An 18246-nucleotide genomic window follows, 5' to 3' on the forward strand; every position below is an offset into this window, starting at 1 on the left:
CATCTTCTCGGTGAGCATAGGGAAAATTTGATACAGTTGCAATTTTGGCTGCATACATTAAAGTGTGCTTGCACCGTCACAGAATGTTGAAGCCCAAACCGCTTATGTTATGGTTGAACTGCATAGGTGACATAAGCCCTTCAAGGGACGTTAAAATTTTTGAATGAATATTAGTGCGGAACAGAAAGTGACAACACACAAGTGCTGTGCCCAAAATTAATATTTATTATGCATATGCAGTTTGAAGTACAGCACATGTGTCTTGCCACTTTCTTTTTATTGTGAAAGCAATACTGCTCGCACTTTCGGCCCATCGGTGGTCGTGGCGCCTCCTTACACAGCTGCGCGTCACGTGACTGTGTGACGTCACGCCAGACCGAGAGACAAGAGCCCAGCTCGCGGCATCGATGGTGGAGGCGAAGCCTTGCGCGCCGCTGCTGCGGCGCTACCGAGAGAGGGCGCTCGCTGGTGTGACGTCACGCTAAGAAGATAAATGGGGCTACAGCTTGGCTCCTTGCAGTGGTCGGCGCGCTGCCTTGCGCTAAGTCGGATGATGTATAGCCATAAGTTTAACAAAGGGCAACCATGTCCACACCATCAGCCGAACCAAGGCGCAGCCAAGGGTATTGCTTTCGCAATCTTCCAGGCTTAACCAAGCTAAGCCTTCAGCAAATTTTTTGTGCTAATATTCGCTAAAGAATGCAGTACCAACTTTCCCAAGCAACCACTTTGCTGGATGCTACAAACTGGCATATTACTATGTACCAGCTATTGTGTTCTGTACAGATCACAGCAGTGTCAGGTGCTCAGCCCGTACTATATTCTTCTATTATACTGTCGCTATGGTAGGCATATATTACATAACCCATGCTTCCCTCACTCAACCTTGTGGCGACAGATGACTTACTATGTTTATGGACTACATCTGCCCTGTGTATGAGAGGATGTCGGTCTTCGTCTCCTCGCTACCTGTTTGGGCTGTAGCAAAGAACAACACTTTTCGCTTCACCATATGTGCTGTTCACACACACCTGCGCAGTTCTGTCATACAGCCACCGCACAGCTCCTTTTTGAAAGACCAATTATTCTTCCTTGGAAGAGACTTCATTTGTAGATAGTTGTAGAATTGTACATGTACTTGTAGATATTCATGTAAAGTGCTGTAACCTTGTCAAAAATCCTTTATTCATGTACCCAGTGTAAATAAAAGCAAGTAACACGTCATCAGCATCATCTTTAATAAAAGTAAACGATGGTCATACCGATGCACAGCTGTACGTACACAGGGCACGATTTCATGCTGACAAAAGTGCAGCGTGATATCGCACTACATAGGATCCTATTCACTGTAAACGGACAGTTGGCAAATATGAAATCACACAAATATCTGACATGAGCATAATTATTTTTTGAAATTTGGGCACAACCATTCACCTTCACCCAGCAACTTCACAGTACAAAAGACGTTGAGAGTCTTGATTGTTATGCCTTAAACATGTTGGTAGCATGTTCAATGACTGCCATATGATGGACCACCAGCACGAAACAGCAGCCACATGCTTTTAAAGAACACAAGTGAGAAAATACTTCGCACTTTACATATCTTTCTTGTAACAACGACTACTAGAACAACCTGGCAGTTTAAATGTAAAATAGCGGCCACGTATATGGCTACGCTAGGTATATCACAGACTGTTCTTAACTACAATGGGGACTAGACTATATTGCTATCACTGGTAAGGACACCTCAAATATCACAATAACTATCACAAGTAACAGGCCCTTGCTGTTAACAAGAAGTTGATAATACGGCCCCATGTGGCTAAAGATAGGCACTAAAGATGTGAAAATGCAAACTTGACAAATACAGTACGAAAATCCTAATGGGGAATTTCAATAGCAGTTATCACAGCAAGCTATTTAAATGCTTCTATAGTAGATGTGTGCGGAAAACTGCTATAGTTAAATTACAAAGTAAAAACAATCGCACAGTGTACAGAGTGGACTCTAAACGGAACCTCAAGGGACCAGGAAAATTGGTTCTGTTTATCAGGAGTACCATTTACTGAGAGGCAAAGCTGAATACAATTGCATGAATACAAAACCAACCAACCATGAGGATGGTGTTCCATCTAAGGGGCAGTTCCGTTTAAGCAATTTTCATTTACCGAGATTCCACTGTATGTTCCCTGAAAAGCAGTAACAGAAGAGTAGTAACAGAACAGTAACAGAAGAGTAAAAGCACACCAAACCAAAAGGGTGAAAAAATTAGACATGCAGTTTATAATAACTATCTCACTGGGACGATCTTGTAAAGCAAATAAAACTAGTTAAACTACACACGAACATGATATTTTAAAAAGTTATGAAGTAGCAATACACATTTGTTCAACCTATTGTGTGTTACTGTAGGCCCAGTAATCGGATTGTGAATCCACTGGTATGGCTGTGCCTGTGCGCAGCAAACAGTCATACCAACCCTTCATGCAAAAAAAAAAAAAACGTCATGTGCATGTGTGTTTTAAGTGACATCATGGCACTCAGATTTTTATTGCCACTGTCATGCATGCCCTGCATATATTTTACAAGGCTCGCACCACCATCAAATAACGCAGCATCAATCTGAATGGAAAGATAAGCTACACTTGTAGGCAGACTGCACTAAAAGATTACATGTAAAAAAAAAAAAAGCACAAGTCCATCACAGTTGAGGCGGCTCGCAAAGGCCATGCACAATGGCAGCCAGGACCTGGTGCAGGGTGCCTGGGATGAGTGCAGTCGCCTCCCGCAAGTACTGCATCTTCTACGCCAGCTGCCCCTGTCATGCGTACTCTGCTGCTGCCACGCAGGCTGCAACCTCCAGCTGCTGTTGGTGAGGTGGCCTGTGGGGCTGTTGCCCGTTGATGGTCCTTAAAAATAAAATCAAGAAACAGGATAAAGAATTTTTGCGCTCTCCCATGCAAAAAATTTATCTAATCATTACCAAAGGTAGAAGCTCAGAAAAATAATCTTGGCCACAAACCATTGAAAAAGCAAATACTAAATCAGGATAAATAAAAAAGGACACTGCAACATTTTCCCATGCAAGTTAGACACTGCAACATATTCCCATGCAAGTTAAATCCAGCAGAAACATTTTTAAAGCGCGCAAGGGGAATTTATCACTGCACAGTTTACCTAACATTCGGAGATAATTATGATAATTCACAAAGAATGTTTGCTTACCAGCTATTTGTTGAGATGTACTGCTTTCCAATCTTCATTGATTCTTGAGTATCCTATTTGAATAGAAGGAAAAGTAAGCATCCCGCGATAATTACAGATGTTCAGATGCTACTGTCCAAGCATTAAGCAGAAGAGATAATTATGAGTTTTACTCACCGTCCACTACGCTTTCATGGTTTCCATGATGTCCACAGCTTCCAAAATTCTTCTTGGGCAAAAGTACATTTCAGATGCAGAGATTTCATCTAATTGGGCAACGCCACGGGTACATGTACACTAAATGCGGGCCACATGACCGATCAGATGTTTTCATGTAGCTGCAATCTTATGTGCACACAGCGAACTGGATTGGATGCTGAACTGACACGTGGGGCTATGGCTAGAAAAATGCTAATACTTGCATTTACTTTGCAGTGCACATCAACAATTTTTGTGTCAAAATATTACAAAACAATGTTGATTTCAATAGCACACAATTGCCTCTTCATCAAGTGCTTTTATCTAAAGTGAAGTTGCTATACAGCGCCCTTAGGAAGCAAAAGATGCTTCCGATAAAGATGAAGGCTGCTGATTTGGCTGATTGAAGAACGCTGTGAGTTCCCGCCTCATTTTCACAAACAGCCACGCCATATTGACGTCCGGACCTCGGAATAATTTCAGTTGGGAATAGTCTTGTGTTATCGCGCTCTTGAAGGAAGGTTCAACTGCGCAAAGAAATGAGGACATGCGGAAGGAACACATAAAACACCATTAACGCGCATTGCTTCCGCTTGTCCTCTTTTTTGTGCAGTTATAACCTTTATTCAGGTATGAACCAACTAGCCAGCAAGAATGGCCTCCTTAAGTATAATTTTTGTCTCACCATAGCTTTTTCATGCAGCTGTCCATCCTGAAGTGGCGCATAGTGAAAGGGCCTATATGTATCAGTGCCAAATAATCCTCGTTCAAATGATCTTTGTTTCACTAATGTGCACACAGTGTCATTCGAGGTCCCTTCAATGCATGCACCAATAAGCCATTTGAGATATCAAGTTATGTGTGTAAAAGAGATGAACCACAGAGTAACAGCTGCTGCAACACAAGCAGGACTGATGAGAGTTGTATCACATGTAAAACATAAGTGTGTCACTGGAACAAACATAATTGGCTTCGCAAGTCTTGTTACATGCAATTATCAGGCATTAATATGCGGAAGATGATGTTCAAGTATTAAAATATAAAAAGTTTTTTTTTCTTCAGAAACTCGTTTCAAAAGAAACCTCACCTTTCCTAGAGTTCTCCACCACATCAACACCGAACTGTACAATGTCGCCGGAGCAGACTTCCTGGGCCGGCGACTCCTCAGAACCTTTGCTTAGGCGCTGGTTGTTGACGAAAGTACCATTGCTGCTTTTGGTGTCTTGCAGATAAAACTGCAAATATGACAAATAAAGTAGCATTTATTCTAGAAAGACTACAAAGGCCAGAAAAAAGAAGAGCTATACAGGAAAGGCTGTATTTCTCTCCTGGACGCTCCTTGTCTCAAATCCAATGAAATTAAATCAGTTTATTTTCCCTAATGGAGAAGGAAGTTGCTAAAACAAAGCCTCTGATATTTGTAACTTGACAAAGTGGTTGACTGAACAGTATGTGGTGGAATAAGACAACACACATGGGATACGTATTCATGAAACTTTTTCAGATACAGAATTTTTCAAGCAGAAGAAATGAACTATTAAAAGACAAGAGATCATAGTTCGAAATTGAATGAATGAATGAATATGTGGTGTTTAGTGGTGCAAGGGACAGGTATGGCCAAAGAGTTCCATGCCAGTGTAAACGAGTTCGTGGTGGAATTAAGATTTCTGTTAGGTTGATGTGACATGGCTGTAAAGGGGCCTTAAAAATAGTCGTTCTAAAGTGCATAAAACCTATGCGTAGTAAGAATATGGCAATGACAAATGACGGATACAATGAGCATTAAGATGCACTGCAAAAGAATGTTACGATATACAAAGTATGTCAGATTCCAAAATTGGCTAGAGTGCTACGGCCTCATTAAAGGCCATGAAACACAATGGCCGAGAGCCATGTGCTATACAAAACTATCACAGCATCGTCCTCAGGAAAGAGGACGCACTACGAATTTAATGGGCTTATAACATGTAGGACAACATCACTCATGAAGCCGAGGACTGCTTTAGTGTTAAAAAGCAGTTCTTTAGCAAGAAACATAGCTGGGTGAAGAGGGACACAAGAGTGGTATACAGGAGCAAAATGTTTCTCTCTTTCAGCTTTGGCTTCCCGACACTACAGGAGGATGTGGGGGATGGTCAGCCTCTCACCGCCTCTACAACAGGTTGGAGGTAATTTCCAGTAAGTAGAAAATTATGTATGCCAAACGTGCGTCCTATTCTGAGGTGACACAATAGGACATCTGTTCGCCATGATTTGGTTAAGGAAGGCCAAAAACCTAACTGTGGCTTTATCACGTGCAGCTTATTTGTTTCTGCATCCCACATGCATTGCCAATGGTTTTGCAGTTTCTTTCGTAAGGAGGGCTTGAAATCTGTGACAGGGACGGCAGGATTAGGATTAACAGCATGCGATGCAATTGACATGGCCATCTGGTCCACCAGAACGTTACCCTCGATGCCCCTATCGCCAGGCACAAAGAATAGAATGACATGATGGTTTGATAGATGCACTTTACAGAGGTCAGAAGGAGCTGAATTAGTACGGGATTTTTGTGCTTACGAAGTCACATCAAGGTCTTCGCGATATTTAGGGAGTCTGTATATATATAACTGCTTTTTGGAGTTGATTTTCTTATATGCTTCACAGCCGACAATAGTGGATAGGCCTCAGCCATAAAGATACTTGCTCCCGAAGGCAGTACATTGGATTTGAAGACCGGATTGACGGCTGCATAGGACACCCCGGCATGCCACTTCGACACGTCTGTGTAAAACTTCATGCAGGAGTGCTTGTACTGAAGTCATAGGAAACACATTCGGATTTCGATCTCTGGAGCGTGCTTTGTAACTTATAGAAAGAATACGTCACATTCTATCACCAGCCACTCCCAAGGAGGTAGCAGCTTGGCTGGATGCATTGAACGATGTTCAAGGAGTGGGACATCTATTTTATAGCTAAGCTCTCTCACACGCAGCGAGAAAGGCTGCCTTACAGAGGCACGATTACAGAAACGTGTAGCACACGTCATATCGTTAACGCTATTAAAACATGGATGTTCATGATTATAGTATTTTGAGAAAATATGTGAGGCTGATGTATTTTCTCTGCAAATGGAGTGACCACTCATTTGATTAGATGTATAAGGTTTCAATAGGGCTTGTTCTAAAAGCGCCAGTTGCTAAGTGGATACCTAGATGGTGGACGGGATCTAGCGTCTTCAGCGTGCTCGGGGCGGCACAGCTATATACGATGGCATAGTCCAATCGTGATCGAGTTAGGCTCTTATAAAGATTCATCAAACACTTCCTGTCACTACCCCATGTTGTGTGGGATAGAATTTAGAATTTTCAGTAACTTCAATGTTTTTAGACATTTTGCTTTAAGATTTTTTATATGTGGAATGAAAGTAAGCTTGAAGTCATGTATAATACCTAGAAATCTGTGCTCTTTGTTGAGAGGTATTTGTTGTCCACATAGTTCTATACAAGGATCTGGCACCAGGCCATTCTTTCTTGTGAAAAGAACACAAGAACTTTGGTGGGGATTGGTTTTACATCCATTTCTGTCTGTCCACTAGGACACTTCGTTCAAGCCCTGCTGTACCTGTCTCTCCGATACCGCGAGGTTACAGGATTTAAAGCCTATTTGAATGTCATCCATGTAACGGAATAAAAAGATGGCTGGTGGTAATGAAGCATGAAGCGTGTTCTTCTTCAAGATAAAGAGCATGCAGCTAAGCATGCCTCCCTGGGGTATACCAGCTTCTTGTATAAGAGGTCGCCACAATATGTTGCCGATTTTCACGCGAAAGATACAATTTGACAAATTGATTTTTATTACGTATAGCATATCTCCAAGGATGCTTATTCCCCACAAATCTCGATAGATCCCGTAACGCCATGTAGTGTCATATGACTTCTCCATGTTGAGGAATAGGGATAAGAAAAAATGTATGTACAAATGCATTGCGAATATATCCTTCAATGCATACAAGATGATCGGTTGTGGACTGCCCTTGTCTGAAGCCACACTCATAGGGATCAAGCATATTGTTGAGTTTAAAACATGATTCTACGATTAATAATCTTTTTTAAAAACCTTACACAGGCAAATTGTAAGAGCTATTGGATGATAACTTGCCACCAAGGAACGGTCTTTACTCTGCTTCAAAACAGGGACCACAATCGCTTATTTTCATGTGGATCCTATCCAGCATTACAAATAGTGTTGAAAAGTGCGACTAGTGTAATTTGTGTGCCAGTGTGTAAGTTTCTCATCATGTCACACGACTCTGTCAGGTCCCGGTGCAGAGATGTTGCATGCGATCAAGGCAGCTCTCAACTCGGCCATGCTGAAACGCAAGTTTTACAGTTCGTTCTGTCTGCATTTATGCACGACTGGCTTACATTCTTCTATTTGTTTGTATTTAAAGAAAGATCCAGGATAATGGATTGAGCTCGACACACGGTCAAAGTGCTCCCCAACAGAGTCTGCCTGGTCTTGCAAGGTATTCCACCAGAGGGAATGAATGGATTTGCTGGCCTTTTAGCTTTCTTAACCCATTCCACACTCACCTCCTGAGTGTATGAATGAATACCCGAGAGGAATCTCGCCCAGCTTTCTCTTTGCTTGTCGTCGTGTCCACGTTCCCTGTGATTTAATGTTTTTAAATTGAATTAGACCTTCAGAATTTGTTGATCTGCGCAGTACGCCCCATGCGTTATTCTGCCTCTTTCGTGCCTCTCTACGGTCTTCGTTCCACCAGGGAACATCTTGTAAGTGAACCACCATTCGTTTGCGGGATAAACTTTTCGGCTACATCAATAATAGAAACAGTAATATGTACAACGGCATCATCTATAGTAAAGTGGTTTATAGTATCTCGTGGTAGATAACCTGATTATTTAATATGTGCCCAGTCCACCGATGCTATATTCCATCGAGGAATATGGGGAGGTGGTTTCATGCAGAGGTGTCACATTTAAAGTTACAGCAATGTTGTTACTTCCATACAGTTTATTGATGACATTCCATTCCAAGTGAGGCACAAGAGAAGAGCCAATTGCCAGATGAATAACTTGTGTTGGACATTGTAATAGGTCGGCTCCATCTTAGTAAACAGGCAGGCACTAGAGGTGAGAAGAAAATTTCAAATGAATCGGCCTCTCGCGTCACATCGCGAGTCTCCCCACATATGTGTTATGGGCATTAAGATCACGACTACGTAGGGGTCCGGAAGCTGATCAATGAGGTTATAGAAATCGAGTTTTCCGAGATGATAGATGGTATATGTATGCAGGAACCGGCACCGCCTCAAAGGGCATCTGAAGGGTGACGTAGTATTGACAAGCTACAGACTTGTCGGCAACTATTACTACACCACCTGAGGCGTTAGCCTTGTCGCGTTCTTTTCGGAAGATGGTGCAGTTGAAAAGGAAGTTAGTGTTTGTAGGTTTAAGACGCATCTCTTGAACCAACAGCAACTTTGTATTATGTTTGTGTAGTTCTCCAATATCCTCAAGATTGTGAAGAAGTCCTCTAACATTCCGTTGTAGTAATTGTGTCTACATTATGATAAAAGGGTTTTACGCTGTGTGTTTAAGTGACAGGAATTTGCTCATGGGGCCTTTTCAGGCGCCGTGACGCGAGTTTTTTTTTCTGGAGCGATCACGAGAATCTTGTTGCTCCTTAGGTGCTGGTTGCGCTATTTGGCTGGCCGTTTTCAGCGCCTCGCAAGAGGAGATGGACACGCGCTCTTCTGCGCGCGTGTCCTGTTTACTAAGGCCTCGCACATCAGATGAGACCTTTGAGGCCACCGGCCCGGAGGTCGACGGTGCCTTCTTCTGGAGTGGCGGAACAGCGCTAGCTGTAGCTGCCTGGGGGCTTGATGGCGTCGCCGGCAGAAGCCGTTGTGTCTCCGCGCCCAGACAAATCACATCGGCAAATGTGTTCTTTGGCAGGCAGGATACCCGCCCGCATGCTTCTTTAAATTAAATATTCTCGTTTATTTTTATTATCACAATTTCTTTTCTTTTTTTTCAGGATGAAAAGGATTGCGAGTACACGGCTTGCTTGCCATCCCAGTTTACACAGAGGAGAAAATTCTCGCAAGATTCTGAGGTGTTCATGTACACTGCATTTCTCAGACGTTTAGGGGCCTCGGCAACTCTGCGAACTGTGGCTGAAACACTGCCATTTGAAACATCGGACGGGAGTTGGCACGTATGGCCTGACACGAAGTTTGATGTACCTGGCCTCGATGGACTCGCGCAGCACACTTGAACCAAAGGCGAGTATAAGGTGGTTAGTCTGGATTTCTCCCGTCTCATCTTAATTATTTTGACATTGATAACATTCTGCTCAATAAAGCCCTCCGAGAATTAAGATTCAGTCAGCTTGAGCAAATCATCATTCGAGACAATGCCACGGGTGTTGTTCATAGTGCAGTGCAGGGGGGGGGGGGGGTGTACTCTCCCTTGAATGTCCCCAGATGACACTAGACTGGGCAACTTTTCGTACTGTTTCTGATCATGGAGGTCCAAGAGGCGATGACCACTTGCCATCCCTGATGCCTTGCAGCCTGGTCCAAGAGCCTCAGTTAGAGACTTGGAAACTAGAAATGGGGAGATTGTTTGTACTTGTTTATCTGATTTATCCGAGCGAATGACGTGGAATCATGGGAAGTTGGGTTTTTGATGTGTGAGGAACTTGGAGTACATCTTCGGTGCACCCTCTTAGAGCAATCAGGGAGTCGGGCGAAGGAACTAACCATAGAGGAATGCGCAGTTGTCGCCAATAATGCCACCCACCAACCGTGGAGCCCTACAAGGGGATGCTACAGGGACTGTAAAAACAGGTTCTGCAAATGCCAGCTGTACATTATCACTATAACCAAATATGAAATAACCTATGTTGGCTATTCACACTAGGTTAACCCTTGCTGCCTGGAAAACCCAGAAGTAAAGGGAAGCCAGGAAAGATTGAAAGTGAGAGAAAGACGAATGTTGGAGAGAGAGAGAGAGAGAGAGAGAAAGGCAACTACTTTCCCCAGGGTGGGTCAGTCTTGGGGTGCCGTCAAGGTGAAGCAGAGGCCAAAGAGGTATGTTGCCTCGGCATTAACGGTCCGAACACCAGGCATAGGCTCAACCTCCAGGTTCCCACTTTCCGTGGACATGACTAAGCCACACACGACTACAGGCATGAGGGTGCAACCCTCATGTGCTTGGGTACGTGGTGTCGCAACACACCAAACACCTGCTGACACAGATGCCCCTGTGGGGTTCGAAACTGCAAATGCTATTTAGTGCAAAACTAGAAACACATTAAGGCCACATTTGATTATAGCAAGGAGACCCTCAATCCATTATATTTCAAAGTTCTTTTGTAAGAAGGTACGACAAGTCTATTATTTCTTTATTGCAGCAATTTATGGTACACTACATCCAGATTTTAGAAAAATATTTTACATATGCAGTTTCTCCCTCATGCTCATTCAAAATATTAATCAAAGACTTCTCTTAAAACAAAAAGAACTCAAAAGGATGTTCCTTTAGCACATGTGCAAGGTTCACGTGTAATTATCACAGCATATGGTAACAAAAGGAATCGAAAGTATCAAAGAATTTGTTAAGCTGCTGAAACTCAAATGCACATGTGTACCGATTTGACAAGTGCTATTCATATCTGGCAAACCAAGCCGAAGGACCTGGACAAGTAGAACTTGCCATTGGCAACACTGGTAGAAATATCTACCCAGGATGAGTACAGCTGACTTGGTAGTTTAAGGGTTAAACTATTTTTTAGGGAGACGACCAACATCAATTCCATATTTCTTAAAATTATTTAAAAGCAGCACAGGACTGCAACCATAACAACAAAATTAAAAAGCATGCTTCATGAATAACTTTCACCAGCACACTTGGTGGTTGTGTGAGGAAATGAGCTGAGCCAAAATGCATTGCCATTATCAGTGTTCCAGTTTGTTAAAGCTGGTGGTGCAAAATCGTGTTTCATTAACTAGGGGAAAGACTAATGTTCTTAACCAGTTACAAACTTTATCAATCAATTATGCTAACTGTAACATGGTCAGAATAAGCACAATTAAACATGGTGGAGGCATAAACACAAGTGAATGTTTGACATTAATACCTTTCAACAAAAATCATCCTTACCAAGTCATTCATTCCAAGCAACAAATGTCAATGCCACTTAACATAATAAAAGGTGCCAAAGCCAATATACACTTTCACTTTGAAAAGATTATTTCTAAGTGGCATAAACTAATTTGCTAAAGAAATGGCAGGGGTATGTGCTGGCTTCTCTGACAAAACATGGAGGCCTAGCAAACTAAGACTGCAGTGACCCTGACAATATACATAGCCCTGCTTGCTCCTTGTTTTCCTGTACTCCACTGCCTCTTGTGACTACGTCCTAAGTGTCTCACTGACAAGAATGCAAACAAGCTTTTACTGCGCAACAACAGAGAAGGCTGCCTGTTGAAACACGCTGTGCACATAGGATGGTGACAGTATTTTTCTCCAGGTGGTTGAAGATGGCATGATTCTGATACTGTTAGGTGTGCAGGAGGGTGGTATGGGATGCAATATTGTTCACAGTTAACATTCAGAATGTTGTCACACAAGATGAGATGTTTTCAATACCACATGGAAAAGTTCAAATCTCTCTCATAAATGAATAGTGCACTTCAGGAAGTGGATGAACAAATGAACAACACAAACATTTAATGTCCAGAAATCTGTGTAAGCATTAAAGTTGCAAAAATATTTAAATTTCTGCCATTTACACCTTTTCAAGACAGTAGCAAGATGAGAAGTTGAGGCACTCACTTTTCCATTTTCATACCAAAGAAGGGCATGGTTTCGCGAGAGCACCTTGCAGTCGAAAATGGCATTGTTGGGTGCCTGCCGGCACCGTGCCACTGAACGGCCAACCTTGGCAGGCTGGTCGAGGTTGAGCACTCGCTCCGGAAATGGGTGCGAGTTAGGCCGACAAGTCAGAATGGCTCGCGGCACCCCGGACTTCGGCAGTGGCACGTCAGCCGGTGAGAACACTAGTGCCTGCTGCGGGGGTGCCCCGCCCCCTACTACAGTGGGCGGAGTCACGTCCCCGGGCAGGACACCAGCCTTCATGGTATCGGCTTCATCCGACGCCGTCACCGATTCGTTTTCAGCCGGGGTAGCCGTGGTGGCTGCGATCTCGGTCTCCACCTGTGTGAGAGAGCCCATAACATGGCTTTACGTTTGCACCAGCAAAAGGTGGTGTCGCGGGACCAGCAAGCAACGAAGTCCGTAGGGATCCTGGATTAGGGAGGTCCACAAGTGGCACAAATTTGAAGCAAGAAGACAAAGCTGCTGATGTGATCTTTATATATTTTGTTATAAACATTTTCTTCCTCCTCCTGTACCCCAGCGATATTGTTCCCATTCTTTTCTGTTGAGCAAACTGCTTGCAATACCATTCATTGAAATTCACAAGTGCGTACAGTTGAGACTCAGTACACAGACATACCCAGACATATTGAATCTGAAGGGGATCACAATAAAGTTCAATATATAAGCAAGTTGATATATAAAATAAAAATATTGTACAAACATTTAGGGAGATTTTGAGGCTGTTCATTCTTCACTATAGTTCGTTATATGTGGGTTCAATATATCTGGGTTCAACTGTAGTGAACATAGGTAAAAAACATTATCAGGTATAACAAAGTAAATCTAAGATGTTCCTTGCCAATAAAAGCATGGAACACATATGCTCATAACGAATATCAGATATCACAAACACATTTTCTTATAATGAGGGTTGAACGTATCACCAAGAAGTACTTGCAGGGCAAGTTGTATACTTATGCTTAATAAATTAAGAGAGTACAGAAAAAGACATGAAACATTGTAGGTTAGGGCGTGTTGGTATTCCATAACTGAGGTTTTTAGTGTACGAAAAGGGAGGAGAGACAGAGGCAAGACACGGACACAGCGCTCAGTGTTGGAAGGTGCAACTTGGCAAAAGTCCGTAGGCCTTTTTTTTCAACGCAAGTTGAAATTGCTAGCAGTGAATGATCCTTTTCTGACCAAGAACTAGGAAATAGTAATAGGTTACCTGAAGACGCATGTAGGCAGTAATTTGAAAGCTTTCTCTATAGATGTAAAAGATCTATATTATTCACTGCCACATGATGAGTTAATAGTATGTGTTCAAGAGGCTATTGATGCTTATGATGAACTGAAGTTTGTAAACACCATCTGCATATCTACACAGTGTTTTCTTGAACTATTGTCCATGTATCTGCGCTCGACGTTCTCCAAGTGGGATGGAAGTGTTTATCTTCAAAAACAAGGAATATGCATTGGTTCCTATATTACGCCAGTCTTATGTGACCTTTATTTTGCTCGTGTAAACATGATACTGGAAGCCAGATTAGAAAACTCGAATGTAGAAAAGGTGTATAGGTACGTTGACGACTACCTTGTGCTTCTCGATCCAAGTCCTAGCGGGGAGGTTTGTCTTGATGTCACGCAAGTGCTAGATCTTTTCAACAAGTGTTTACAACCGCTCACTGTTACTCATGAAATGCCACAGGATGGCACTTTGCGATTCCTCGATATAAGAATGTTTTTTGAGGGACCCCAGGTGTGCTGGGCATGAACCAAGGGCGAACATGCCGCTACTGCCATTTTCATTGGGCCACTCTAAGTTGGTTAAGAGGGGCATCGCAAAGTCAACCCTAATGAATGCGCTTCGCCGCTCGTGTCCTCACAAGTGTTTGTCCAGTTTTCTGGCGCAAGTGGATCGCCTGAAACAGGCCGGTTTTCCCAAGCATATCATCACAGCTGTGGCCGAAGGTCTCCTTAAGACCGTAAAACTTGGGCGACAGGATGAGCAGTTTACTTCACCGGAAATTGCGCGAGTGAAGCAGAAACGCGCAATAATACATACGTCCACGATATCTCGCACAGACTGAAGAAGATTGGCAATAACGCAAATGTAAGTGTCATATTTTCAGCGCCAATCAAGCTGTCCAACTTGTGCAAGGCCAGCTACTGTGGTTCTGAGAAGCCCGGTTGCTGGACAAATCACAAGGAATGCTACGTTCTTTGTGAGAACAATATCGTGTATAAACTGCCCCTGTCGTGCGGCAAAAATATATTGGCCAAATGGGAAGGTGCGTAAATGATAGGTTGCGTGAACACGTAAATAATGTGCGAACTGGAGAAGTGGGGCATCTGGCTTTTCACTGCAGGAAGCATGGGTGCAGTCCCATTTATAAACAGTGCACTCTCATAGGAAGAAGCCCAACGCAAACAACACGTGAGATTATTGAAGCAGTGAAGATCGGTAGTTTGGGGAACGCTTGTGTTAGTGCGCCTTCAATCAATCTTTCAAAAAAAATTTTTCAAACGTGACAGAGGGTGGGCTGATGGAGATAACATTTTAATCTTGCAATTACTAAAAAATTTTTGGCTATGAATGGTCGTTTTTTAATCTTCCATATAATCTTAACTTTCCATTACACATGTCTCGTTGCCGTCTCATTTGATTAGAAGCCAGTACATATGCGCATGCGTACACTGTTGTCTGTTACGTATATATATGTGTACCGCTTCGTAGAATAAAACAATTGTTAGAAGTTAGCGCTGTGTCCGCGTCTTTTCTTTGTCTCTTGTCCCTTTTCGTGCGCTAAAAACCTCAGTTAAAGAAAAAGACTGAGAACAGCGCAGAGGCTTTGCTGTTTTCAGTCGTGCCTGTGTATCCTTCTTTCTTTTTTTTTCTGAACTTTTATAAAGGTGCGCCTATTTGTACATAATTGTAGAGTGCACACAGGAGTGCATGCCAGCAAGATTTGGGAAGGAACTATACTTAAACAAGATGCGATCAAAAAAGCATGGCAAGCATGACCTACAGTAGCACCAGCACGCTCCATAGCATTCTTTCCGAAAAATATTGGAATAGTCATTTGAACAAAACTTTGATTAATCGCAATGCGAGCCACCTTCGGTGTATTGTTTCTTATACTCACATTCCAAAGTTTATGTCGGAAAGTTATTTCTTGCTGTAGTACACAGGATTATGGTTTCATTCATATTTCTTGCCATTCGAATAGAAATATTTGATGCAAGTGAAGCACTGGTCTGTGTGGGTCTGTGTGCGTGTTTTACCCCTCTTCTTTTTCCATCAAAGTGAGTTATTACAAGCCAAGAAAACAGTCTAAACCAGTACATCAGAAAGACGTATTTGTGAGATTACAAAGGGAATTGCATATTACTATGTAAGGCAGCGTCGAAATAGGTGCTGCCCTGCAGCGTATCACTTGCCACCATGATTAATAACTGCTTGGAGGCAACACTGCTAAGAGAAATATCAAGCCATCATTTAAATTACACACTTCAATCTCAAACAATAAAAGGTTTGACAAACTTCCAAGAGCATATCACAAGCGTAGCTAGTGCTCATGATGTACATATTATCGAGCCCCTGTCAGACTTCAAGGTTGATACCAGGAAAAATAAACCACCTGCTCCCTTCCTTCATCTAGTTTTTATGGCTTCCTGATAGATGCACTGATGAGAACAAGATTCCCCCATTGCTTTACACTACAGAAAAGGTTTGGCTTCAGCCATGATGGGACCGATAAGTAAATATGCTTGCTGTGTAATGTTGCACTGCTGCTGGCATGATTACAGTACAGTCATTATACATGCAGTTCCTTCACTTGATGCAACGACCATTACCACAATGTGCAGAAGAGTGACAACACAGAGTGTCGTGTCGACAACTAAAAGCACATCGCACAGAAAATGAAGCACTGTCGCCAATGATCAACATCGAAATGGAAATCAGATGATTGGAAATAGAAAATCGCCGATATGTGAAAGCCGGTCCCACCTTGATGTGCATGATACGCCCTGCGCTGAAGCCGTCAATGAAAATGTTTGATTTGAGTCATACGCGTTTTAAATACACATCGTTTCCGGAAATCGAATGTCAACGACACTATATAAAGCAAGCTACGTAGCCGGCCAACCACCACTGGGATTCGGTCCGCTGCACGAAGCCGGCTGAAGACGGCTCAGCACATCCGTATTATGGTCTCCAAGCAGTGGTTGGGCGGATACGTGCATCACTGCTTGTCCCAACACAAGTAGTGACGCCAAACGGAGTCAAACGCACGTCAAGGCTGCAAGCACATACCACACGCCCTTGAAGCAAGACGCTTCGCAACCGCGAACCAGAGATCGGTTCCAGTTCGCAATGATACAAGCTCACCGAATTCACTAAAACGTAATACATGTTGAGATGGAAGAATTTACGAAACCGCACCGGGCTACGCACTCGATGGCCGCAGACTGTCAAGCCTTCCGCAAGACACGGTTCATTGCCCGGTTCGGCTCTATTTGCACATCGACTTTGACAGCGCTCCGCCCAAGCAACCAGAATCGGTTCTGCCATCGTGGCTGCTACGAAAGAAACTTTGAAGTTAAAAAAGAAGAACCAAAGAAAAATCTTGCATTGCGCTTCCATTTAGGCCATCTGCAGAAGCGAATTCGTGCTGACGCAGTTCACGACGGCCTATCTCGAAGCAAGATCTTTCCAAATTCTCCGAAGTCGCATTTTGTCGCAGCACTCAAAGGCCAGTTAATTTGCTTACCTTGGCGGAATCCTTTCGGTAGACAACCATTAACCCTGCGACACACGCAAAGTCATTTGCAGACTGCACAGCAGCGAGTAAATGTGCACACGCACGGCAAAGCCATGGTCACGACACGAACGAAAGACATCTTGTGAAAATCCTGCCGCAGAAACTGCAGCGGCTGCACTTCGAAAATCCCACAGGAAAGGTGGAGTTCAAGCGAAGCACATGAACAGCTCCGTCCGGCTAGTTTCCATTGCGACGAGCCAGTAGAATTCTTCGGAGCCCACCGAGGAGTGCAGCGGTCTTTCGCTTGCTGGACGATCGTTTCCGAGGGCGAACGTCGGGGTCGGGCACTCACGATCGCGACACACTAGTAGTAGACGGGGCCGGGTACGTAGTGTTTCACGCACAGTAGCACATGAGAGTCGGCGAGCCAGGCCTACCTCGTTCACGTAGGGCCCAGCACTTTCTATATAAAGCAGTCATCTGGGAGAATCGGACGGTAGCGCCCAGCGTAAAACATTTGCCCGGTTCGAGAATAGGCAGACGCACAAGAGCAGAAAAAGAACAGGTAGAAAGCTGAAAGCATACGAACGGACTTGGCGGCGGGACGGGCGGCCAGCGAACCGCATACACGCACAGGTTTCGCTGAGATCCGATAATCGGGGCTAAAAAGGCGGAGAAGGAAGGAGTAAAACAAGACCAAAGTCGAAAAACCTCTGCGGAAACCCGATGAGAGTGCTTGCCAAAGGTGCTCGCTTGGGTACTCTCGCCCGCCGGGCGTGCCGGGAGCAAAGCGGGAAGCAGCGCTAGCGAAGAGAGCGTCATCTGCTGAATGTCTGAAAGTGTGCGTCTTCCGAGATCGGCACCCCCCCCCCCTTTTTTTTTTTTTTTTTTTTTACATCCTCGTGGCTGTTGGGCGCAGCAAAATTACAGCGGGCAAGACATTCGCGCGAAAGCATAGAGTCGTGAAAGTCATCGTTATCACTGTGGAGGAATACACCGCCATAATAATCAGCGTCTAAATTTAATAAGCGAACGATTGGGGTAGTCGAAATTGCGTGGTCTTGATTGTTTCAAAGCGAATTCACAGACGTCCTCAATTCAAGGTGTCGTAACGCTGCAATGCTTATAAATGAGCTTTGCGTCTAGCTTCAGTCGGCCACTTCGTACGAAGCAGGAGGCATGCATAT

The 18246-nt window shown here is 43.6% G+C and overlaps 1 protein-coding gene and 1 long non-coding RNA gene across 7 annotated transcripts in view; both read right to left on the minus strand.

The window, feature by feature from the left end:
* The window catches only part of LOC142585813 (uncharacterized), an 81746-nt gene that overhangs the window by 49416 nt on the left and 14084 nt on the right, over nt 1-18246 (minus strand). For 3 of the 6 annotated variants that reach the window (XM_075696836.1, XM_075696831.1, XM_075696832.1), the window contains exons 2-3: nt 12249-12629; nt 4490-4637 (exon numbers count right to left, since the gene is read on the minus strand). In XM_075696836.1, the coding sequence (XP_075552951.1) occupies nt 4490-4637; nt 12249-12551 (451 nt within the window). In that variant the 5' untranslated portion in view covers nt 12552-12629. Of the gene's footprint in view, nt 1-4489; nt 4638-12248; nt 12630-16305; nt 16489-17068; nt 17860-18246 lie in introns of those variants that run through there. The other 3 variants (XM_075696833.1, XM_075696835.1, XM_075696837.1) reach the window with 3 other exon arrangements.
* LOC142585818 (uncharacterized) lies at nt 2222-4477 on the minus strand. Its single transcript, XR_012829131.1, has 3 exons — nt 3382-4477; nt 3226-3278; nt 2222-2909 (listed from the first exon to the last, which is right to left on the minus strand). It is a non-coding gene; the product is annotated as an uncharacterized LOC142585818 (long non-coding RNA).

This window comes from Dermacentor variabilis, chromosome 6 (assembly GCF_050947875.1).
Source record: "Dermacentor variabilis isolate Ectoservices chromosome 6, ASM5094787v1, whole genome shotgun sequence".
Classification (NCBI taxonomy): domain Eukaryota; kingdom Metazoa; phylum Arthropoda; class Arachnida; order Ixodida; family Ixodidae; genus Dermacentor; species Dermacentor variabilis.